This window comes from Myodes glareolus, chromosome 4 (assembly GCF_982192425.1).
Source record: "Myodes glareolus chromosome 4, mMyoGla1.1, whole genome shotgun sequence".
NCBI classification, from domain to species: domain Eukaryota; kingdom Metazoa; phylum Chordata; class Mammalia; order Rodentia; family Cricetidae; genus Myodes; species Myodes glareolus.
This window is the reverse complement of record NC_142029.1, coordinates 71870589-71895346: the sequence shown is the minus strand read 5'-3', so window position 1 is coordinate 71895346 and position 24758 is coordinate 71870589. Positions and strand designations below refer to the sequence as shown.

The 24758-nt window shown below is 46.5% G+C and overlaps 1 protein-coding gene across 2 annotated transcripts in view; it reads left to right on the top strand.

Moving 5' to 3' along the window:
- Pou2f3 (POU class 2 homeobox 3) overlaps positions 1-24758 on the top strand; it is an 82889-nt gene that overhangs the window by 14610 nt on the left and 43521 nt on the right. For both annotated transcript variants that reach the window (XM_048417204.3, XM_085688633.2), the window contains exon 3: positions 15353-15387. In XM_048417204.3, the coding sequence (XP_048273161.3) occupies positions 15353-15387 (35 nt within the window). The remainder of the gene's footprint in view (positions 1-15352; positions 15388-24758) is intronic.

Genomic DNA, 24758 nt, shown 5'->3' with positions numbered 1-24758 from the left:
TCTCAAGAAACAAGCAAGCAAACAAAAAATCCAAACTTTCTCCTTTCTCTTGGTTCCTTGTTCAAATAGGAATTGAAGTGTCTAAAGTTCTTACTATCCCTCATGTACGAGCCGGACAGTGGTGGCGCACACCTTTAATCCCAGCACACAGAAGGCAGAGGTAGGCGGATCTCTGTGAGTTCGAGGTCAGCCTGGTCTATAAGAGCTAGTTCTAGGACAGGCTCCAATGCTACAGAGAAACCCTGTCTCGAAAGACAAAACAACAAAAACAAACAAAATCCCTTATGTGCAACCCTTGTGCTGTAGGCTCTCCTTTTGACTAACTTCAGAGTGGCTTCCATCTCACCTTATTTCCGGTTTCTGTGACAGGGAAATTAGAAGTGATTCACCACCAGGCTTCCAGCTGTGACTCTATTTGCTGACGGTCTCAGGAGAGTAGCCTACAATGTCTGAAACTGACTTCTGATCTCCAGCCCTTGGAGAGCGGTAGCAAATAGAACGGCCACAGAGGTAGCTCATACCTATGCCCTGATGACTTCCGGCTATAGCTGTTCATCTGTGGGTTCCCAGCCCAACCTGCAGGGGTAGCCAAGGCTACAAACCCAACCTTCAGGGCTAGCCAAGGCTACAAACCCTACCTACGCCGCTGTCTCTTCCTCTTGGAAGTCTATTTAAGGAAATGGCTTCCTTCTTTTCCAGCATGACAGGGGGCAGGTTGAGGAGGACAGAGGCAAGCAAGTGGGAGCTGTCTTTATCACCTGGCTTCCTTTCCTTGCCTCTGAGTATATTCCTGTGTTCCAAACAGTCCCAAATGGAGGACCATTGTTTTTTTTTTTCCAGTCTGTCATAGATCAGTGTTCAATCCTGCAGTGTTGTTATGATGGGACTGAGTGAGACCCTAGGGTCTGACCTAGGACTGCTTCCAGCAACATCCAAAGAGCTCTCCACCCAGGTCAACAGGAAGCTCCTGGTGTGCTGCTAGCCTTTCTAAGATCTCACTCTTGCAGTCTGTACCTGGCCACAGACCTCAATGCAAGTCTGCAGATCAGCCTTGGCCAGTTGGTGCACTGCCTAGAGACAGTTTGTGTGTGGTAGAAGGATATCTCTTGCCTTTGACTCCCTTGAGCTGGGTACACTGGAACCTGGGCACATCTTCCTATGGCCTTGATCCAGAGATGGCGGACGTGGGTGGATGATATTGGGTCTCCGGTAGGAGACAGGCATCAGTATATTCATGAAATGCATGGCACCTTGCCTCCAGCACACCGGGAGATCAGGTACTGAGCAGTGTGTTCAGGCCACTGCAGCAACTTAGGCCTTTATCCTTTACCAAACCTACCTCCTCCTCTAGAAACAGATGAGGATGGGGCAGCAGGGACAGGTCAGTTTCAGGCAGCACCTGAGAATGGGTTCCACTTTCTAAGCTGTTTGCTGTGGCCTGGGGGCACTGCCAAGGACAAGAACTGAAAGAGATGAGGAAGCCCAGAGTCTCTCTCATTCCTCTTTTTGGGGAGTGAGCCTCTGATTTGGGGACACAGGGACCAATTCAGAGCTGAGTGTACTTAAATGGGGGGGACTATATGAAATCATCCCAGATTTCTCTGATGTAAGTCTTAGTGTCCAGGGCCGAGCAGGGCAGGGTTAAAGTGTGTCCAAGGTCCTTCCTCTAAAGTGACCAGATTAGATATTTAGGGGCTTCAGTCACCAGCAGTTCAGTGCCCTCCTGAGTTCTCCAGGGACCTGTGAGCTCACTGGTCAGGGGTCATGGGTTAAGGGCTGGGAGGGGAGACCTTTGTGCCAAGACAGGCGCCTGGGAAACAGAGCTATGGGCATCTCCCAAAAAAGCACCAGTGAAATACTGTTGTTGACTCAAACAATAATAGGTGCTCATTTGCATGGTATTTTACATATAGGTTCCCTGCAAGGGCTTTCATCTCCTACCACTGCAACAATGGAGCCCCTACATCCCCTCACTCCTGACTCCATTTCTGGGGGGTTGATTGTATCCCCTAGAGTTTAGAACCTCTCCCCACTCCATACACACACACAATCCTTGGTTTATCCTAGGAAAAATAGTAGTTGGCTTTGCTTACGTGTGCCTGGTCCAAGTTTGCTCTAGAGCAGGTGGCCTGGCAGGTCTGACCCAGCAAGTGACCTCAGGTCAGGATGCCCCACCTGCCTGCTGTCAGTTCCAGCAAGGCCCTTGGCAATGGGGCTTGTCCTCTCCCCACCCCTGTTCAAGCTGGAAAGAGAATAGAAAAGTCAAACCTGGGAGCCCAGAAGAGGTACAGAGAGGAGAGGAAACCGGGAGGTTGCTATGACAATGGGGTCCCGCTCATCATTTGCATAGGGTGATGATTTCCATACTGCAGAATGAATTTCCATATTCCTGCCTCAAAGCCCGTTGGGGTGGGGAGGGGGAGAAGGGAGAGGTCATTTGAAATTCAAATGAGGCTGATTAAGGTTTTCTTGAGGAGGGAAGCGTGGACAAAAGGGGTTAAGCTGGCTGGCAAATGTTGGCTCAAGGGCTCCAAGTTATCAAAGGAAGGCGTGCCCAATGCTTACTAACTCCCTGGCAGCCCATCTCCCCAGACCCTGGGAACCTGCCTGTGGATGTTACGACTGCATAGCCAGAAGACAGATTAGGTCTCTTATCCCCTCTTGCACCTTCTTGGTGGCCTGAAGTCATGGGTCAGGACCACCAAATTGTAGTTCTAGGTTCTGAACTTCCTTCCTCTGAGGGTTTCAGGACTGGTCATGTCTGAGTTTTTATTGTCTGAGAAACAGTCTCTGTAGTTTGTTTGCCCAAGAAGATGAGAGGACAGCTGAATTCTGGTCTCCTCTTTTCCACTATACCACCCAAACTGGCGATGTCCCTCTTTGAGGTTGTGTTTGTGCCTCAGGTGAAGAGTGGCAAAATTGAAGTTCTCTCTAGCCATGGTCAGCGCTACCCCCACGAGGATGGCATGTGCACCTAGTATTTTCCAGGTTCTTTGAATGATGCGAATGGCTCAGGAAGGGCTCTGTTGCTCCTCTAGCCTACTCTGACCTCGGGGTCATTAGTTAAAGGCTTGCTACTCGTTGCTCATTATTTAAAGGCTTTCTGCTCATTTTTCTCATCTATAAAATGGGATTAATAATAGTATCTACCTCATAGGCTTCTGTGAGGATCAAAGTTTGTTTGTAAAGCACTTAGAACAGTGCTCGCCAGTTAATAATGTCATTTGTTAGTATTCATCCCTGGAGGACAAAGTGTCCATGCAGTGGGTGCAGTGACCTAATAGCCAATTAGAAGCATGGACTCTGTCTCCTAATCAAGCCTGGGCTGTGGTCCAGGACTTCAGAGCTAGAACCCCACTCCAGTGACTGCTAAGTGATCATATGTAGTGTGTGTGTGTGTGTGTGTGTGTGTGTGTGTGTGTGTGTGTGTGTGTATACATACCCTTGTGAAGACTGTGTTGGTCCTAGCTCAAGTGTGTCTCCGTCTCTCAAGAAATAGGGGCAAGAAGAAGGGAGGAACCTGAGGAAAGAGCCCTCTTCCATCTAGTGCTAAGAGATGGGAGAGTCAACAAGACCAAATGTTATTTAAAATTCTAGAAAACCTAAAGCTTCTTTCTTGCTTACTTGGCTTACTTCAGCCATTCTGAATGAAGTTTCAGTTGGCAGTATTAACGGTGGCATTTGGATAGTCATTCATTAGTCTTTCTCTAGGGCTTAGTGTCCTTACCTGTAACTGAAAAGTCTGGGTTTTAGAGTCTGTCTCAGAACTTGCTGAGTATCCAAGGTTGGCCTTGAACTTGTGACCTGCTTACTTCTAACTCCAAAGTACTGGGATTACAGGCAGGTGTTGTCTTGTCCTGCAGATTTCAGGTTTGACCTCATGAACACACAGAGAACAGACATCTTGCCTTTTTTGTTTCCTCTGATTAAAAAACAAAAACAAAAACCATGGTCAGTGTGCTACATTGAAATGTGCATATTGAGTATGACTGGAATAGAGGTCTACTTCACAGAGCATATTTAACTGCCTTTGAATGCAGATTCAACTGTTTTTCCAGGGTCAGGAGACTCTGATGTGTGCTTTTGATGAGAAATCTTAGGTTGCTGTGTACTACTTCCTTGCATCAGGGAACTGAGACCCTAGACCCTTTCTCATCTCAGGATGTTCCTTCGTCTTGGTCTTAGACCACCTAGCCCAATTGAATTCCTTCTATTAATGATTTCAGCAACAGGTTTCATCAAGAAGAGATGCAGGGGCAATGCATGGATACCCCAGAAATCCCTATCCATAGCCCAGATGGAGAAGGAATGGGGATTATATTTCCTAAAATATCAGAAGACTGTGGTGAGATGGATTTCCTTTATCAGTGAATGACATGAAAAATTGCAGTGGGAAGCTGGGAGGAGGCTGTGCTTCTGTCCGGCAGGGTCCAGCAAAGCTCCTTTGTACCTAGAGCAGCATCTTAGGCTCTTGAGCTTTGGGAGAAAGGAACTGGTGAGTAGACTCCAGATTCGGTTTCTTCTTTTTGAGATAGGGTCTTACAAAGCCAAAGTTGGCCTTGAACTCTCTCCATAGTGAAGGTTGGCCTGTCTCCACCCTTCAGAGTGCTAAGATATTAGGTCTGTCCCACAACACATGCCCAGCAGGCTTCGTATTTGACCTTGTTAACAGTCACACAGAGACCACACATCAGATAGCTCAATAGGCCATGTCTATTAGAGTCTGTGAGATCTATCATTCATGTCTTTAGTCTAGAGAAATGGGTATTTTGAATTGTGGGAAGCTCCACACACTGAAATTCTGAAGCCCTAAGGCAGTGAGCAGCTCCTTTTAGAGTGGTGGTTCTGACCACCAGTAGCTGCTGCATGGTACTGATTTTAGGGAAGAGGATAAGGGTGCTCAGGTTCATTAGCGATGTCTGCCCTGGGCACAGTGTCCATGATTACGGGCATGTGCAGAACTTTTCATCACCATCCATACCCTGACTGGACCAGGGATACTTAACTAGTGGAAAATTGAACCTCATCCCTTCTAATTCCTACGACAGCCCTCTTCCCACAGTTCCTCTTGGGCCCTTCTGGGTCTTATTCTTCAAGCAGCTTCAAAGGCTGTCCCTAGGTTCTAGGTATTTCCTCTTAAAAGGAAAGTGGCAGGAATGGCGTTAGGAACTTTTGTTTTTGATATTTTAAATTATGCATATGTTCTCTGTATGTGAATGTGCCTGTGAACGCGGGTGCCCTCAGAGGCTGAAGGTGACAGTCAGATCCCCCTGGACCTGGCGTCACAGTTGGTTGTGAGCTACCTGTTGTAGGTGCTGAGAGTTGAACTTAGGTTCTCCAGAGGATCGAGAAGAGCTCTTAAGTACTGAGCCAGCTCTCCAGCTCCTAGAAACTTTTCATTTTCATTTCGAAGGGAGATTGAAGGCTAGGGAGATGAACACTTGCAGTTAATTCAGGAAATGTAAAGCAGTTTTGAAAATGAACCTACAACCCATTCACAATGTGTTCTGAGGACAAAACCTTGAATGGTGGATCATATTGGTAGAATTATTGTGTGTGTGTGTGTGTGTGTGTCTGTGTGTCTGTGTCTGTGTCTGTGTCTCAGAATAACTTTCCAAGGGCCTACCTTCACAGTTGCTGGCTTAAGTAGTACCAGCAAGTTGTCAAATTGTCCTTCAGTGTCACTGGATGTTCTACTGAGTTTTACTGGGGAGAAGAGCTGCTGAGAACAATCCAGAAATGGGAGAGGCCCAGTCTCTCTGCTGAGTGCTCCTTGCATTGTTTACCAGGCAGAAGTGAAAAATCCTGCTGGAACAGTTCTTGGTATGGGCTTCCACTTCCCTCACCCAGAGAATTGTTCCCCAGGCAAAATCACATCCCATTGCTGCCAAAGCCATGCAAAGCAGGAGGCCCATCAGTCTGGGTGTCAGCTCTCTCGGTTCAGAGGTGGGAGGGCAGGCCTTCTCCTGGACCCGTCTCCTAGTGTTGGGGTGGCCTGGCAGGCAGCACAGCTCACTTGCTGTCTAGTGTTCATCAGATGCAAAGGGGAGGAGGGCTAGAAGCAGAAGCTGCCCCCCAACTCACACCTCCTGCATTCCGATCCTTTGCTTTCTTCTCATCTGTTGGGTATTTTGACCACCCTGGCCTAAGGGGAGACTACCTAGAATCCTGGAACTCTAGAGTTCAATGTGTCTTGTACCCTGTTTTGATCTCCTACAGTCTGTTCACTAGGATGCTTATCCAACCCCATGCCTTCAACTGTGGCCTCTGCCATCTTACTCTGTTGAGAGCTTCTTGGTAGAGATGGGGTGTTGGATAGCAGGTAGGACCAAGGTGATGCTAGAGTTGGGAAGTTAAGCTGAGCCTTGGATGAACGCTCAGACATTCTCTGAGTTTGTGCTGTTGACAGTAGAATTGTGCTAGCAGGGGAAGTCACACCACATTAGGCTTAGTGACCTAGAGCTTTGGACTTCCTGTGGAGCTCATTCCCAACCCATACCAACACTTTAAAGCTTCTGTCACTGTGGGTGCAATGACCCATCAGCCAAGCCTATGGACTTGTATTGGCAGTGCAGAGTGTCTCCTGAGCAGGCTGGGCTGGGCTGTAAATTCACTCCTGTCATGTCTACACATAACTTGAACTTCAGAGTTGGGAGATTGTTTCCAGGATGCTTGAGACTCAGCTTCTCATTTGTAAAATAAAATAATAATTAACCTCATCTTCCCTAAAGCCAAAAATCTACCCGGGCAATTCCCCTGGGTTCCTGGCAGGCCCAAGAGCCATTGTTTCAAGGAGTTTGCCTCACTTCTTGCTTTCTCTCTCTGGAGATCTCCTGATCCAGAGATTCAGGAAGACTAAAAGCTAAAGGAAGCTTACAGAGACCCCAGAAGGTGGCCCTTCCAGTTTAACAGAGATATCACCCATTCATCCTTAGAATCACAAATAGGAGATTCTAGATAAGCTTTGGGAGTCCTCTCTGCCCTGCCCCTCCCTCTCCTTCTTTCCATTACTGATCTGTTTGTGTGCACAGCAACTGCAAGGAGGCAGGCAAGCCTTACTGCATCTGAAGAGGCCCAGGCAGAGGGAAGAAATAGCCCTGATTCCTTTTCATCAACTGCATCCAATCCTGAGATTTTAGAGATGGACAGAATTGTAGAGCTCATTTGATGGCCTTTGATAAGTTATTGACTACTGCTGGAGTGTTTCCAGGGCCACAGCAACTGCAGGCTCCCCTGTGGATAGTTCTAACAGAATTTCCCTGTACCCTGAGGTGAAGCCTGCTTTCCTATATGCCCTTGTTGTCTTTGAATGGATCCGGCTAAGCTTGCTTCTCTTCCACACCAGACTTTGGGAAGGACAGAAAAGAACAGCTGGTGTCCTCACTTGCGCGTCAGATGCAGCAGCAGCTTTCAGATGTCCCCTCATTGAATCTTTTTTCGAAAAAAAAAATTTAGTCAGAGCTAGAGAGGTAGTTCAGTGGTTAAGAGCACTGGCTGCTCTTCCAGAGGACCTGAGTTCAATTCTCAGCACCTATATGGCAGCTCACAACTGTTGGTAACTCAAGTTCCAGTGGATTCAACTCCCTCACACAGACATACAAGCCAAATACCAATACACCTAAAATAATAGTAATTTAAAAAATTTTAGTCATATGGACAAGAGAAAAATAGTTTAAAATTAACTCATCTCTCTGTCTCTGTCTCTGTCTCTGCCTCTCTCTCTCTCTCTCTGTGTGTGTGTGTGTGTGTGTGTTTATGTGTGTGTGTGCGTGTGTGTGTTTGAAATAGTCCATGCAGCTCAAGCTTCTCTCAGACTTGCCATGTAACTGAGCTTGACCTTAAATTTCTGGTCCTCTTATATCCACCTCCCAAGTGCCGGAACTATATAGGCCTGTATCACCATACCCAACTCATCTGTATTTTATTGTTATTTTAAATTTTTAATTTATTTTTACTTCCTAGAAACTCATTGTTTTTAAATTTTTTAAATTATTTATTTGGGAGAGGGATGCTTGCCCTGCCACTTGTGTGGAGACCAAAGGTCAACTTGCAGGAGTCGCTTCCCTCCTTCCACCATGTAAATCCTGGGATTCAATGTTTCAGGCTTCTTGGCAAGGGTTTTTACCTCCTGAGCCAACACACTGGTCCCTTACCTGTATTTTTTTTTTAGATTTATGTATTTTATGTCTATGAGTACTTTATGTTCATATGTGTATATATACCATGTGCATGCCTAGTGACCTCAGAAGTCGGAAAAGGGCATCAGATATCCTGGAACTGAAGTCACGGATGATTGTGAGCCACCATGTAGGGGGTGGAAACAGAACCCAGGTCATCTGCAAGAGTAACAAGTACTCTTAACCACTGCCATCTCTCCAGCCCCCTATATTCTGTGTTTTTGAAAGATATAATTGATATTTTATTGATGTGTGCTTAGTCAAACTGATATTGATTTATCATGATTTAGTCAAGTATGAAATGCCTTTTTACAGTTTTTTTTATTGTATTGATTGTGGAGTATGTATGTGCATGCCATGGTCCACGCGGAGGTCAGCAGCCTCCACGTGACTTTCAGACATCACTTCTCGCTTGCTGAGACCAGGTCTGTCTTGCTTCTGCTATGTAGTATATACCAGGCTAGCTAACATAATAGCTTCCCAGCAATCCTCCTACCTCTTTCCCCTCTGGCAATAAGAGTGCTTAGAGCACAGATGCACACCATTGCATCCAGCTTCTTTTATGGTTTTGGGTTGTCAGGTGTGTGTGGCTTGTGATTTTTACCTACAGAGTCATCTCCTGAAACCCCCTCCCCGCTTTGAGACAGGGTCTCACTGTGTATCTCTGGCTGTCAAAGAATTCACTATGTAGACCAGGCTGACATTGAACTCATGGAGAGGCCTGCCTGCTTCTGCCTCTTGAGTTCTGGGATTAAAGACACAAACCACCATGCATGCCAGGGTTCCTGAGCCCATTTTTACAAATATTATCAAGCAAAGTAGCGGGTATCCTGAAACACAAGGCCCAAAGGAGTAATCAGTGAGGTCTATTTCAGCTTAACCCTTAGCATGAACAACAGGCTTTTTAACAGGTAAATCCTCCCAATCATCAAAAATGAGAATAATAGTTCCTCACACAGCCTTATGCTAGGCCTGGTGACACACACCTGTAACACCAGCACTTGGGCGCGGAAGCAGGAGGATTGCCACAAAGTTAAGGCCAACCTGATCTACGTATGTTATACTTCCTATACTTAAGGTTCAGTTCTGTGTCCTAGAGATACTTGTGTTAGACCTACTGATCTGTTCCTGGAGGTGTCCTGTCTGTAGCAGATGAAATTCCTGAAAGCTCCTTGGTTAAATTCTGATTACAGCCCTTTCTCCAAATGGACCTGACAAGAAAGTTTCAGCCAAGAGATCTAGGGAGCGAAAACTGGGGCTGTGACTTGGTGGGAGAGTCTTTTTCTAGCATTTTGTCACAGTTGCTTCAGCCATTCGTTTCTGCCTTATTTAGCTTCATTTACATTTGTACTTTTTTTTATTGTGTATCCTTTTAAAAGCACAAAGGGTAGAGGCTAACACAATCAGCCCCCCCCCCATATCACTTTCAGCTGTTGTCAAATTTCAGCCATTCCTGTTGCTGGAATATTTTCTTATAAATTATAGACGTTGTAATTCTCGACTCTAAGTGTGGGAGTATGCATCTCTAAAACATAAAAGACAGTTTCCTTTTCAAGTCCAATTAGCATTATTACATGTAACAAAACTAATCCCTCATTTTAATTCCTGTGGTGGTTTTGGTGGTCAAGTGTCTTAAAATATGCCACTTGAGTTTTTAATTGCCCGGTGTATCAGCTGTGATTATTTCTATTCTTGGTTCCAGTTTGACGCTGGCTATTAGCTTTGTTAACAAAAGACTTCATCAGGATCCTCATTGTAGCAGCGATTGTAAAAGTGGGGTGTATCTGTGCAATTTGACCGCTTTGGCTGACTATCCACTCTAGATAGAAAAGCAAATTGCCAGCTTGTTTGTTAAAACAATTTCCTAATTAGAATAAACCAGCGGTTTACTAATTTAAAAAGTGATTGACTAATTGATTACTGACGGGATCGGGGAAGGAAGACTCACACATCCCACAGCATGTTGCGGGAGGTGGGAAGACTGACTTTCTGGAGTTGGTTCTCACCTTCCACTTGCAGAGGCAGAGTCTCTATTGTTTCTGTCTCTTCACTCCAGGCTAGCGCTCCTCGCCCCATCCCCATCCCAGCTTTAAGTGCTGGGAGTGCAGGGCAGATACTTGATACCACCACAGCTGATTTTTTAGGTTCCGGGGATTGAATTCAAGTTCACAGGCTTATACAGGAAGTGCTTTTACTTGGTGAGCTATTTCCCCAACCCGAGAGAGAGAGAGAGAGAGAGAGAGAGAGAGAGAGAGAGAGAGAGAGAATGTGTTACATGCCTGTTGTGGTGGTATACACTTTTAATCCAAGCACTCAGGGCAGAGGCAGGCAGATCTATGTGAGTTGGAGGCCAGCCTGGTCTAAAACAGAGTTCCAGGACAGTCAGGGCTACACAGAAAAACCCTGTCTCAAAAACAAACAAAAACAAAAAACCAAAAAACCAGAAATACGTAGCATAAATACTTCCATCTAAGTGATTTCTAATTATATGGTTCGGTCTCCCCATCTTTAAGTGGTATCATTAACTTACCTGCACCGTCTCCCACTTACTACTTTGTCTTGTTTGTTTTGGTTTTCTATTAGCGCCCACCAACATGTTTCCTAATGCCAACCCTGTCACCCACTTTTTTGTATTGTCTTCTGTCTGAACTGCTTACAAATCCAATCGGCTTGCATCCTGCTTACTTGCCTGAGCTGTTTATTAAAGTCTAATGGTCGCGTCTGTGTATCAAACACTGACTTGGGTAGATCTGTTGGGTCGAGAATTTAATGTTATTGTATAGAATTTCAAACGCTTGTCCTCACCGGAGTTCTCTGAGGCCAAGCAACTGGACCGTGGGAAGGGGTTTTCTCTTTGGTTATCCTACTCCTGTGTAGGCTCTGAAAGGAATGTCCCTGCCTGCATGTGCTTTGCTATGCTTTTCTGCAAGGGACAGAAGAGGCTCCCAGAGGGAACTGGAGCTTAGCAAGGGAGTGCACACACACACACACACACACACACACACACACACACACACACACACTTGTTGCATGCACTCAAGTGGCTACAAAGTGCTGATGCCGGGAGATTCTATGTCCATATAGGTTAGCTTTAACAGCAATCTTGGTAACTCAGATTAGTTAAGACAGTCATTGAACACATGCCACATGCCAGGTTCTGTGTTAAGCACTCAGGGCCCAGAGATGAAGATTATAATAAACCTGGATTCCAGGAGCTCGTGCATTCACGAGGGAAACTAAAGCACAAACCACTGACTCTAGAAAAATTGGCACAGTAAGGTATGGTGGTATACACCTGTAATCCTAGCACTCAGCCTGGACTATATAGTAAGTTTCTGCCTCAAAAAAAAAAAAAACCAAATAAACAAAACAAAACAAAAACAGGGCTGAGGTTGTGGCTCATTTAGCAGAGTGCTTGTCTAGCATGTGGGAAGCCTTGGGTTCCATTCCCAGCCCTGTATAAATCAGGCATGATAGTGCAAGCCTATAATCCTCTTGGGAGGTGCAGGCAGGAAGATCAGAAGTACAAGATCACCTTTGGTTATATACCAAATTCAAGATCAGCCTGGGATACATGAAATCCTGCTCCCCACACCACCACCACCAAAAAAAAAAAAAAAAAAAAAAAGGAAAAGAAAGGAGATGTGGGAGGAGAAATGGAGAAATCACTTGCTTTGGTACTGCCTTGCTGAAGATGTGACACTTGACTGGGTCCTGAAGGACACTCATCAGATGCTTTCTAGCTAGAGAAGGGTGTTCCAGTCAGCGCGGGCAAAGTCTCTAACACAGGGGCTGCCCGTGGGGAAATGGCCCAGAACATATCAGGACTTCCCGAAGGAAACTGTGTAGTCTCCAGTTTTGTCTCATGCAGGCCTCTGTGTCTCTGGGAAGGACGAGATGCTATACATCCTTGTTTAACACTGAGAAGTCTGAGACTTCAGCTGGTCCCTGTTTTGACCAAGGAATTCACACAGCTTGGGGCCTGGACTGTAGCCCTTTGATGACAAGTCTGGGATTCCTTCCAAGAATGCTCTGCTGTGCCCCACACCTTGAAGGGATGGCCAGCATCCTAGGAAGAGTCTGGTGACCCTGGGCCAATGCTTAGCACGTCACTACCACCACCTCCCTTCTCTGTGAAAGGGAGCCAGGAATAACTCACCAGACACCTCTATCTGGAGCACTGGGGCAGCAGCCGAGTCCCAATAAGCCAGGTCACAGCCTGAAGTTCACAGGGGCCACTTCCCAGGCTTCTTGGAGGCTGGGAGGGAGAGCTGCCAGGTCAAACAAATCCAGGGCAGTCTGGGAGGGAAGCTGGGACTTGTGCAGAAAAGAAGTGAAGGACGAAGCAGCCAAGACATCCACGTGCTCCCAGTACCTTCTGAGGGGAGCTGGGGAAGTCACTTGGGCCACACCCAGCCATGTCTCAGGCATTTCTCAAGCCTCTGATTTGTGTTAGGTTCTCAAGAAGTTGACAAGAAACCACACAGATGAATGGGAACTTAAACAGTGTGTGTCTCACGACCAGAAGCCTTGCCTAGGAGAGAGGGACTGAGGCTGTGCAGGGTTACCCTGTGAGGTGCCATGGTAACATGTGGACCCTTTGAAGGTTCTGAACTCAGTATGCCTGGGAGGAAGGGAGGGAGGGAGGGAGGGAGGGAGGGAGGGAGGGAGGGAGGGAGGGAGGGAGGGAGGGAGGAAAGAAGCCACAGAAGACAAAGCACAAAGGGGCTGCAGAAAAGAGGGCAAGCAAGGTTTAGATGCCAAGCTAAGCGGCGACCCATGCATTTAGTAATTCATTTAGCCAGTATACTGGGATTCTATTATAGTCTAAGTTCAGTGCCAGCTTATAAGTGAGCACTGCTTTTTAAAAGGCTTTTAACATTCATTTATTTACTCATGAGGGATACGCGTGTGCCACGGGCACTTTGTGGAGCTCAGAGGACTTGTGTGTGTATGGGTGGGTGGGTGGGTGGTTGGGTGGGTGCGTGCATGTTGTTGGCATTGGCCAGGAGTGGGTGTCTGATTCCCTGGATCTGGAATGATAAGCAGGCTATGGGCTTATCAATGTGGTCGCTGGGGATACAGCTCGGGTCCTCTGGAAGAGTAATTTATCAGCTGCAGCATCTCTCCGTCCCTCGGAGGATGGCTAGCTGCAGTTGGTTTTCTCCTTCCGTCGTGCTGGCCCCAGGGATGAACTTGGATTATTATCAGGCTTGGCGGCAGGTACTTTAACCCGGTGAGCCATCTGGTTGGCTGAATGTACAATGTAATGTTTAATAAATGCTAATTTCCCCACACGTATGGAGTCAATAATCCATGGGGCCCAAAGGAAGGTTGTATTGCAGCTTCTCTCATTGAGCGAATAATATAACTACAGTCAGGTGACGCACACCTTTAATTCCAGCACTCAGGAGGCAGAGGCAGGCAGATCTCTTGAGTCTGAGGCCAGCCTGGCCTACAAAGCGAGGTCCAGGACAACCAGAAGTACACAGAGAAACCCTGACTCGAAAAACAAAACAAACAAAAAAAATGTAATTACAAAGAGTGGAAGCAGTTTATCTAGTAATAAGGATATATTTAAGCAAATGACTGTATGTCTTTATAATGGAATATTATGTAACAAAGTGAAGTTTGAAAGCATAGGAGAAGTACCTATAGTTCTAATAACATACAAAAACAAATTTACTATGCTCCCTAGAAAAAGGGTAAAAGTCTAGACAGATGATAAACATTTACAAAAAAGGTTAGAATGAAAGACTATAAAATGGCCCTGAGATATGGACAGGTGATAGGGTGGTTGATTAATAGGCACAAAGCCCTGGGTTTCATTCATAGCATAGTTTAAACCTGGGGTGGTGGTACATGCCTGGAATCCCAGCACATAGGAAGTAGAGGGAGGAAGATCAGGAGTTCAATGTCATCCTCAGCTACATAGCAAGTCTGAGGACAGTTAAGACTAGAAGAGACCTTGCCTCAAAAAGGAGGGAGGGATGAGGCTGGAGAGATGGCTCAGCAGTTAAGAGCACTGACTGTTATTCCAAAGGACCTGGGTTCAATTCCCAGCACCCATATGGTGGCTCACAACTGTCTATAACTCTAGTTCTAAGGGATCTGACACCCTCACACAGACATATATGCAGGCCAAACACTAATGCACATCTTTAGTGTTTTTTAAAATAAATCTAAAGAAGATTTTGAAAAAAAAGAAGGAGGAATACTACAAAATACCCTCAAATATTAATTGTGGTGATGTCTCTATAGTGCAATCTTTCTGTCATTTTAGGCTCTTGCACCAATTAGCTTTTCTGTTAACCATGCATTTATTTATTATTTTATTTATTTATTTTGTCAAGAAAAAAAAATGTTGGGTGTGGTGGCACACACCTGTAATCCTAGCATTTAGGAGGTGGAGAGGTAGAGGAGGAGAATCAGGAGTTCAAAGCCATCCTCAGGAAGGAAATAGGCCTGGACTATACGTGACCTCTTTTTTTTTTTTTTTTTTTTTTTTTTTTTTTTTGAGACAGGGTTTCTCTGTGCATCTCTGGAACTCACTAGTAAATTAGGCTGGTCTTGAACTCAGATCTGGCTGCCTCTGCCTCCTAAATGCTGGGATTGAAGACATGGGCCACCACACCCAATCATACCTGATCATTTTAAAACAACAACGGAGGAAACAAGATGAACAAAACAAGAAGTACAAGTGGACTAAGGGGGAGGAGTGGAGGGATAAGACAGACCGGTACCCGTGTGTCATGATTGAGGCATCTTAATGCCTAGAGGACAGGGCTGGTTGCCTCAGTTACCTTAGGACAATTCCTGTATTAGTGCGGCTGGTCAGTCCCCTCTTCTTATCAGTAAAAGACAGAACACCTGGTGGAGAGGAGCATAGGCTTTACATGAGTGATCCGGAGCTCTGGTTGGTCAGATAAAGTGCCTATCCCTAACGGGGACTGCCTTGCTGTGTGACCTTGGGCAAGTCAGGGCACCCTCCAAGGTGACTCTTTCCCTGGCTGCTCCTTCGCCTGGAGGAGATGTCCCCCTTGTGTTTCTAGAAAACTGGATGAACAGGAAGACTGCATAAGCACCGACTCCCCTCCCAACATCCTTTTCCCTTCTGCCACTCTCTTCTGATTGCACTGGCCTCTAATACATATGCATCTGTTCTCTCTTTCCAGGAAATGATCGAAATGGCCTAGATTTCAACCGACAGGTAAGAACTTGGGTCAGAAAACATTCATCCTGTAAATTCTGGGCGTGTCAGACAAATACAGCATCTGTTCATGATTATTCTCGGTCATCTAGATTTCAGGATGAAAACACCCTGAGTCCATCCTCCTCCTTGTCACCCCCACGATTCAGAGTTGAGGTCTCCCTTCTAGAGAGCTCTGGTCAGTGAGGCTGCTTTCGGATGAGTGTCTGTAGTTGGGATAACTACCTGCTGAGATTCAGCCCTTGACTGGGCCTCTGTGGATCTAGGACATGAACTGTCTGAGGATGGAGAGGAAGTTGCAGAGCCCCAAGGAACAAAGTGGTTCTGCCATAAGAAACTCTTGACCCAACGCAAGATGATAGAGGCCACGGCAGGGAAAGAAACATTCAGACAGAAGCACTCGGGGACTGGGGAAGCAGCCTGGGGGAGGGGGCGCAGTGCTTGCCTCGCATGCAGGAAGCCTTTGGTTCCATCCCCAGTATCCAGGAAACTGGGCCTGGTGGCCTGTGCCTGAAATCCACACCCGTCAGAGGAGGACAAAGGAAGATCAGAAATTCAAGGTCATCCTTTCCTACTAGCAAGTTCAACCGTCTCAAAACAGGAGTGTGTAACCAGGCTTGGGAAATGGAAGCACTAGGCTTAGGGCTTCGGAAGGCTCCTAAAGCAGGTGAAGTTAGACTTAATTCAGAAGGGCATTGCACAGAATCATGTGGAGTTGAACAATGGCAGAGAAATCAATGGGAATGGTATAGAGAAAGTTGAAATGACACGTCCCTCTAGGTGACAAGCTGGTGGGAAGCCTGGGAGAGGGGAAGTAAGGTAGGGTGTGTTGGGGAGCAGAAGTCTGGACTGATGGCAATAAAGGGAAGCTGGGGGGTGGAACTAAGGGTAGACACAAGGCCAGGAAGCCTGGGTGTTTGCTCCTGTTTATGCCGGTCTCTAACTGGTTAACTTTAAGTGTACACGTGTGTGTGTGTGTGTGTGTGTGTGTGTGTGTGTGCGTGCGCGCGCGTGTGCGTCTGTGTCTGTGTCTGTGTGTGTGGTCTTAGATGATCACCAGGCTCCTTTCCTATACTTTGATACTCCCAGTCCAGTCTTGGGTGGAAATCTTTGAAGGAACCGAGTCAAATGTGCATTACAGGAATTGCATATATTCTTGTGTTTTCTTATCTGAAGATGGAATCCAAAGTTACTATTAACATTTCCTTAAAAGGCTGTTCATTCTAGAAGCATTCTTCATGGTTAAAAAGAGGAAAATCTAGAGTCCTAAACCAAAACCTCTCAGGCAGGCAAGTGATCCACTTTTGTTCATTGGAAAGGCTGAGAACTTTGCCAACAAATGAAAACCAACCACTCTCCCTCTATCTCCAGGTCATAGACCCCATCAAAGAGAGATCTGGGTTATCTATGAGGAAGAATTCCCAGATTAAGCAGGATAATAAATCCTAGAGTAACTAGATGTGAAGACTACAGAATTGCTCAATAGTGCTAAATGGGAGACAGGTTCCTATCTGAGAGAAGATACCAACCAGGCAGACATGGGAGCCCCCACCTGTACACTCGTGCTGCGGGAGGCAGGATTATTACTATGATTTTGAGCCCAGCTTGAGGTGCAGAGTTAGACCCTCAACTGTCCCCAACAAGATGGGACAGAGTTGTAATCTGGGGAGGGGATTGAAGGGAGAGACATGCTGCCTAGGCATTGCACCCTTCCCTGGGACTTTACTCATATTCACAGCCTCTCAAGGCTCCTCTTCTCTGCTCCTGTCCCTCCAAGGCAGTCAGATCTCACTATCCACACTCTCAGAGCACCCTCCTGCCTCTGCTTGGCAGTCACGTCTACTTCCCCTGTACTTCCCGAGGGAAGGCAGCCCACGGTCACTGACCCCCAATGCTGCAGGCCCTTTATCTCATATCATTCCTACTGCATCCAGGAGATAATTATGTGTTGCTAGCCTGACTCTATAGGTGAGGAAATTGCCTTCCAGACAGCCCCACCTTTTTCAGCAAGGACCTGAGAGATTAAGCAATTTGACAAAGGTCGTGCAGTTGGTCAACTGACTGGGCCAGGATTTGAACCCACGCCTTCGATTCTAGAGCTTATTTTCCCTTGGTTCCTTTGCTGAATCCTCCTCTGCATCTCTCCATCTAGATATAGCATTCTTGGGGAGAGGCCTGGGAGCAGAGACTGTGAATGACCTCATTATGACTAAATGGAAGGCAGAGGGAGTGGGGAGAGGACACGGGGAAAGCGTGGCTGCGCTCAGACACAAACAAGGTGTTGTCAGACTCCTCCAGAGTGAAGGAGTCTGCTGCCCTTGGTGCAGCCCCTGTGCAAAGCCCCAGGCTAGTTGGTGCAACTCGGGAGTTGCAGTCTGGAGCTGGATGAACTGTAGTTCTGTACTTGCATGATTCAGGGGTGTTGACTCATCCACTGTGTGTGAAGTATGACCACGCTGAGCCAGTGATCTTTAGGAGATAGTTGGGTACAGGCGCAGGACCCAGGGGTAGAAGTGCTTCTTTGTAGTGAGATTTTGTTTGTGCTTTCACAAATAAAGCCTGTCTGAAGATCAGAGTGCAGAGCTAAGCCACAAGAGGTCAGGCAGTGGTGGCACACACCTTTAATCCCAAGACTTGGGAGAAAAACAGAGGCAGACAGATCTCTGTTAGTTCAAGGCCACCCTGGGCTACTCGAAATTGATCCAGTCTAAAAGACAAATAGAGCTCACACAAAGGTGATCCCAGCACTTGGGATCGTGTGCCAGTACTAGGGAAGTAGAGACAGGAGCGAAATGGTTGGGTGGAGAGAGGAGTACAAAGTGGGAGGAGACAGGCGCTCAGTGCAGTCAGATGCAACAGTCTGAGAAGCAGTCAGTCTGGAGGATGCAGTCATAAGGATGCAGTCTGAGGACAGGATTGCCTCTTGGGTCTGAGCATTGGTGGAGGTTAAGAACCCAAGTGGCAGCTGGGCAGTGGTGGCGCAAGCCTTTAATCCCAGCACTCTGGAGGCAGAGACAAGCGGATCTCTGTGAGTTTAAGGTCAACCTGGTCTACACAGTGAGTTCCAGGGTAGCTCCAAAGCTACAGAGAAACCCTGTCTTGAAAAACAAAACAAACAAACAAACAAATATCTGAACAAACAAATAAACAAAAACAAAGACTCTGAGTTTTTAATATTAAGAACAAGTAGAATTTGTGGCACACCTCTCTGTCCTAGGGCAGATGCAATGGGATTGAGAGGAAGCAGGAGGAGTCAGATACCTGGATAGAGGCCAGCAGGGGCTTCCAGTGTTGCCTGCCCTTTGTTAGTTGCTGGCCTCCCCCTTTTGGGCCTGAGTTTCCCCGTGAACAAAATGAAGAGGTTGGATATGATGTCTCCAAGATTCCTATAATGTATGTTCTAAGAAATCACTATGAGCTGGACCCGGACTTCCACTTTTTGTTTGCTTGTTTGTTTGACAAGGGTCTCAGGTGGCTCATTCTGTCTTCAAGTTCACTATGTAGCTGGTGATGACCTTGAACCTTTGACTCCTGCCTCTGACTTCTGAGTACACTACCTCAGTTGTCATTATTATTTATATTCTTATAAAAGATGTAACCTTAAGGCCCCTTAGCGTTGGTGGAACTGTCATCCAAGGACAAGAGGGCAGAGCCATGGCCAATTCATTCAGCAGTGGGTGGAGGAGGGGGGATGGGATACGGAGGTACAGGTACTCTATAGTTAGTGAGAAGTTTGGATCTGGAGCCCAAGCTTGACGTGGGTCAGGACTGAGGCTACCCTGACTCAGGCTCCATGAAGAGATGGGGCAGAGAGAAGGGATGCACTCAAGGAAGGGAGAAGGAGCTCTCAGAGATGGGCTAGAGACAGGGTGCTTGTAGATGAGTCTAAGAAGGGGCTGTGAAGGGGAGTAGAGGAGAGCCACGCTGAGGCAGGGGAGGTTTTGTGATGGTGGGAACAGTGTGCAGAGATACCGGTGAGCCCCACGTCTAACAGTGGGAGAGTAGACTGAGTAGGGGGGCAGCGATGGTGGTGGCCTGTGTAGTCCTTGGTGAGAGCCAATACCAAGCAACCATGGTTGGGAGTTGAGTGAGTTAAGGAAATGATGAAATTTATACTGCAGAACCCCCTTTCAAGGAAGGGGATTGTGAAGGTGACAAAGCATTGGCTTAGAAAGAAGATTGTAGAGAGAAGGCTTTGGGTGCTGAGGAGGCAAGAAGTGGAAAGATGCAAACTAGACAGAGGATATGGTGGTGGCACCCAGGGGAACCCAGTGGAGGCCTTAGGTGATGAGGCTGCCTTGAATGGTTTGGAGGCTTTCTATTCTGTTTTGTTTGAGACAAAGTCTCATGTAGCCTAGGCTAGCCTTGTACTCACTATGTAGCCAAGGTTGGCCTTGAATCCTTCTGCTTTTATCTCCGAAGTTACAGGATTATAAGGGTGTGCCATCACACTCAGTCCCCTAATTCTGTGAGCCACCAAGAAAGTCTGAAGCAAGTTGGAAAGTTGAAACTGTCCTCCAAGCTGGGCATCAGTTTGACAGTTTCCTGTCAGTCTGAGCATGGCAGTATTTGGGGACCACTGACACTATAAATGGCTCCCCAATGTCCTGTTGACCTCATTGTCATATTGTACAGAGCAGTTGCCCTGCTGTGCCCCTATACAGCACTGAGTTTGTTTCTGGCTGCTAAGACACAGACTGACTTGTAGTATTTAATTAATTGGCTCCACAGGGCACCTTCTCTAAAATCAGCAAAATTCAGCATAAGGAAAGGTCTCTGCGGACTCAGAGCACTGGAGAATCTTCTCTGGGGAGGCCCACAAGGGAGACAAACTGGCAACACCAGCCTCCACAGCTGACATGAAAGGGCTTGTGGGTAGCAGAAGAAACTCCTCACAGAGGGCACCCAGGAACAGTTGAGCTTAAAGAGAAAAGGAAGGAACTGCCTTTTGGGTTGGACTCAGTCCTACAAACCTGTGCTTGGCTGGGTGCTGTGGAGGGGGTCGGTGGGAAGCATGGTCCCTGCCCACAAGCACTCCCGGTGCAATGTGGGGAAATGGACTGTGTCTAGCAGGAGGGGAGCCTGTGTATAGTAACATCCGTGGGGTGAATCCCTACGTTAAGAGTCCAATGAGTAGACACAACTTTGCTGGAAGGAAACAGAACCTCTTGTGAACGGCCCAGGAGGCTGAGAATGAAGGCTGACAGGTTCTCTGGTTTTCTGAGGATTCTGAAGTATTCTAGAACTGTCCTGTGTGGACGCTGGCTCTGCCAAGATGAGTTTGGATAAAAGAAAGCGGTAGCTAGGCCTGTAATTCAGCTACTCAAGATTCTAAGGTAGAAGGTGTGGTAGCACATGTGAGCCTCCCTGGGCTACAGAGGGAGTTCAACACTAGCCTGGACAGCTTAGCACGATCCTGTCTCAAAACATAAAGTCAAAAGAGAGCTAGGACTGCAGTTGTGGTAGAGTGCTTACCTACCAAGCGCAAGGCCCCCAATTCAATTGCCAGCATCAGCAATAAAAGGGAGAAGAGGAACCACTAAGCCACAATCTGTCACCTCTGTGAAGCAGAATTGGATTGCAGGATACCATTACATATCTCCCCCTGCCCCCACTACAGCTCCAAATCAGCAAAGCATTGGAAAATAGATAGAGAACCTGGCAGCTCTATACTGGAAGAAGGGTTCTGATGGATGGCCACGACAGACTTCCTAAGACCCCAGAATTACAGAATTATGCACACAGAGTCTGGCAGAAGAAAAACTAGACACTGGAACCAACCAGAATACCCACGCACACTTCTTTCCAAGTCACATCCTCATCTGACCCAGCATTTCAGGACCCTGAAATCACCCCCTTATAATGTTAAAATGAAATTGTTATAAATTTTAAAAATTTCCAGGCATGATGTCTCACCTCTGTAATCTCAGTACTTGGGAGGCAGAGGCAGAATGATCTCTGTGAGTTTGAGGTCAACCTGATTTACATAGTAAGTTCCAGACCAACCGGGCAGCATAGTGAGACCCTATATTAAAAAAAATTAGTAAAATTTGCCTGATGGTGGTAGCACTTGGGAGGCAGAGGCAGAAGGATCTCTGTGAGTTCAAGGCCAACCTGGTCTATAGAGTGAGTTCCAAATCAGCCCAGGGCTACACAGGGAGACCCTGCCTAGAAAAACAAGCAAACAAAAATTAATGAAATTCTCTAATTTGAATAAAAAGGAGAAAGTTAGAAAATTTACAATTAAAACAATTTACTACCAGCAAGCAAATCCTTGGACACACCCGTCAAAGGATTAATGAGATGGCCATCTGCTTAGGCCTCTCTGAATGTGATAGACACATATGCAGACAGGGTTTGAAGCCATCCATGGGCAGTTCAAACAAAATAAGACAAAAATGTCCTCGTCAACATGGAACTGGGCATCATGTGCATACGTGTAATCCAGGTTCTTAGGAGGCTGGATTGGGGGTTCACCCCAGTGTGAGGTGAGCTCTCAGGAGGCTGGATTGGGGGGTCACCCCAGTGTGAGTGAGCTCTCAGGAGACTGGATTGGGGGGTCACCCCAGTGTGAGGCTAACTCTCAGGAGACTAGATGGGGGTTACCCCCAGTGTGAGGCTAGTTTGGATAGTGAGTTCAAAATCATATTAGGTTACAAAATATGACTGTTCTCAATCCAAAAAAATTTTTTTTTAATTAAAAAGGAATTTGGGTCTGAGTTTAAAATTTAGTGGCAAAGCATCTGTTTGGCTTCTGTGAAGCCCTGATGGATGTATACCACCAACAAAAAGAAAACAATCTGTGCACTGGTGGTGCACATCTTTAATCCCGGCACTTGGAAGACAGAGAGGCAGGTGAATCTCTGAGATCGAGGCTAGCCTGGTCTATAGAGCTAGTTCCAAGACATCCAGAGCTGCACAGAAAAACCCTGTCTTGAAAAACAAGAAAGAGAGAGAGACAGAGACAGACACACACACACACACACACACACACACACACAGAGAGAGAGAGAGAGAGAGAGAGAGAGAGAGAGAGAGAGAAATAGAAACATAAAAAGCAGCATATATATACGCAGGAAAAGTACATGTTGAGTGTGCAAAAGGACCAGGAGAATAGTTCCGGTCAGTGCACTGCCTACTGAATAAGCACCAGGACCTGAGTTTGGATTCTCCAGAACCTATGTAAAAAAATCTGGGCATGGTTGCCCTTATATGTTATATAACACATAGGGCAGAGCTTTCTGCCCCACTAGTCAAGCCAATGACGAATGACAGGTTCAGTGAGAGACCCTGTCTCCAAAGATAAGGTAGAGAGGAAGCTGTCTGATGAGTTCCCATGCACACACACATGCATACATGCACGCACGCACACACAAGCACACACACAAAGTCTATGGAAGAGCTGGGCATGGCGATGCACACCTGTAATCTGAACACTTAGAAGGGATAGCCAGGAGGACCACAAGTTAGGTCATTCTCAGGTACACATGGAGTTTGAAGCCAGCCTTGCTTTCATAAGACTCTGCCAAAGAGAGGGGAAGGAAGAAAGAAATGGAAGGAAGGGCAAGGGATAGTTTGTGTTTGCATGCAAGATGGAATTGGGGTGTAAATTTTGTGATTAAAGACCAACCATTTGCCAACTCAAATGTCCCGTGGGGCATTTGAAGATACTGCAAAAGCTGTTTGTACCACGAACAAATGTTTCTTGTTTGGCTCCGTGTCCTGCGGCGCTACACAACTATAAGGCAGACTCTGCCCAGTGAATTTGAGTGGAGCCGCCTGTCATTAGGACAGCCAGCAAAACCACCCCATGGACTTCAGCAAACGAGCTGTCCCGCCTGCCAAGGGGATGCCACTTCTGCTGCGCCAAGAGCCAGAGCCAGATGAACCTCTGGCTGTTGTCCTTATACATAGAGATACAAGAAGTGAGACATGGGGGCTCCCCCTGGTCATGGAAACAGGCTCCCCAGAAATAAAACACAGTCCCTGTGTCCTCGGACTCAGTTTGCTATCTAACCTAAAAATGTCAGGGCGATAACGCTGGAGAAGCAGTTGCTTCTGCTGCTTCTCTCTCTTGTTTTTTGAGGCAGGGTTTCTCTCTGTAGCCCTTGCTATCCTGAAACTCACTCTGTAGACTAGGCTGGCCCAACTTAGAGACCTGGCTGCCTCTGCCTCCCAAGTGTTGGAATTAAAGGCATGCGCCACCATGCTGGTACTTCTTGCCACTCATTGTCCTGCTGTCTGCAAAGCTTAGTCCACTTGGTGCTGAGGCTGCTGCCAAGGCAGGGAGCAGCTGATACTGACCCTCAGGCTATAGTGCCAAGCATGACTGACAAAAGGGCACAATTTTTTAAATCTTAACTACATTATTTTTTTAATTTAAGAATTTTGAGAATTTTATACATGAGTACACTGTATTTGCACCATTTTTAAAGACATTTATTGATTGGAGAGATTCAATAACTAATATGAGCAGTTTATATCCCCAGGTACATTCTTTTTTAAAATTGATTTTGTTGAGCTATACATTTTTCTCTGTTCCCTCTTTGCCTCTCCCCTCCCCTTCAACCCTCTCACATGGTCCCCTTGCTCCCAATTTACTCGGGAGATCTTGTCTTTTTTTACTTCCCATGTAGATTAGATCCATGTATGTCTCTCTTAGGGTCCTCATTGTTGTCTAGGTTCTCTGGGATTGTGATTTGTAGGCTGGTTTTCTTTGCCTTATGTTTAAAAACCACTTATGAGTGAGTACATGTGATAATTCTTTCTGAGTCTGGGTTACCTCACTCAAAATGATATTTTCTAGCTCCATCCATTTGCCTGAAAATTTCAAGATGTCATTATTTTTTTCTGCTGTGTAGTACTCCACTGTGTAAATGTACCACATTTTCCTTATCCATTCTTCAGTCAAGGAGCATTTAGGTTGTTTCCAGGTTCTGGCTATGACAAACAATGCTGCTATGAACATGGTTGAGCAGAAATCTTCAGCTCTCTAAAAGTGTACGAGTTTTATCGGTGCTTTCCCATTCTAGCCTGGGGAGGTGCTGGACCTCAGCTCCCAGAATTTGGGAGGTGAAGGCAGGATGACCAGAAGTTCAAGGTCACCCACTGCAAGAAAGCAAATTGATGGTTAGCCTCGGCTACATGAGATCCCATCACAGATCCTCTGTCAAGAAAAAAAAAAAAAGAGTCATTGAATGGAGAGTGTGTAAGCCAGGGCCACCTCCGCAAAGAATAAGCTGGCTTGACTGGGTGACTAGGGAGGGGTGGAGCTGGGTTTTCAGGCAGAAGATAATCGACAAGATTACGTGACTCTACCGATTTCCCCACCACAGCCAGCGTGTGTATGATAATGTGTCATGCATTGGCAT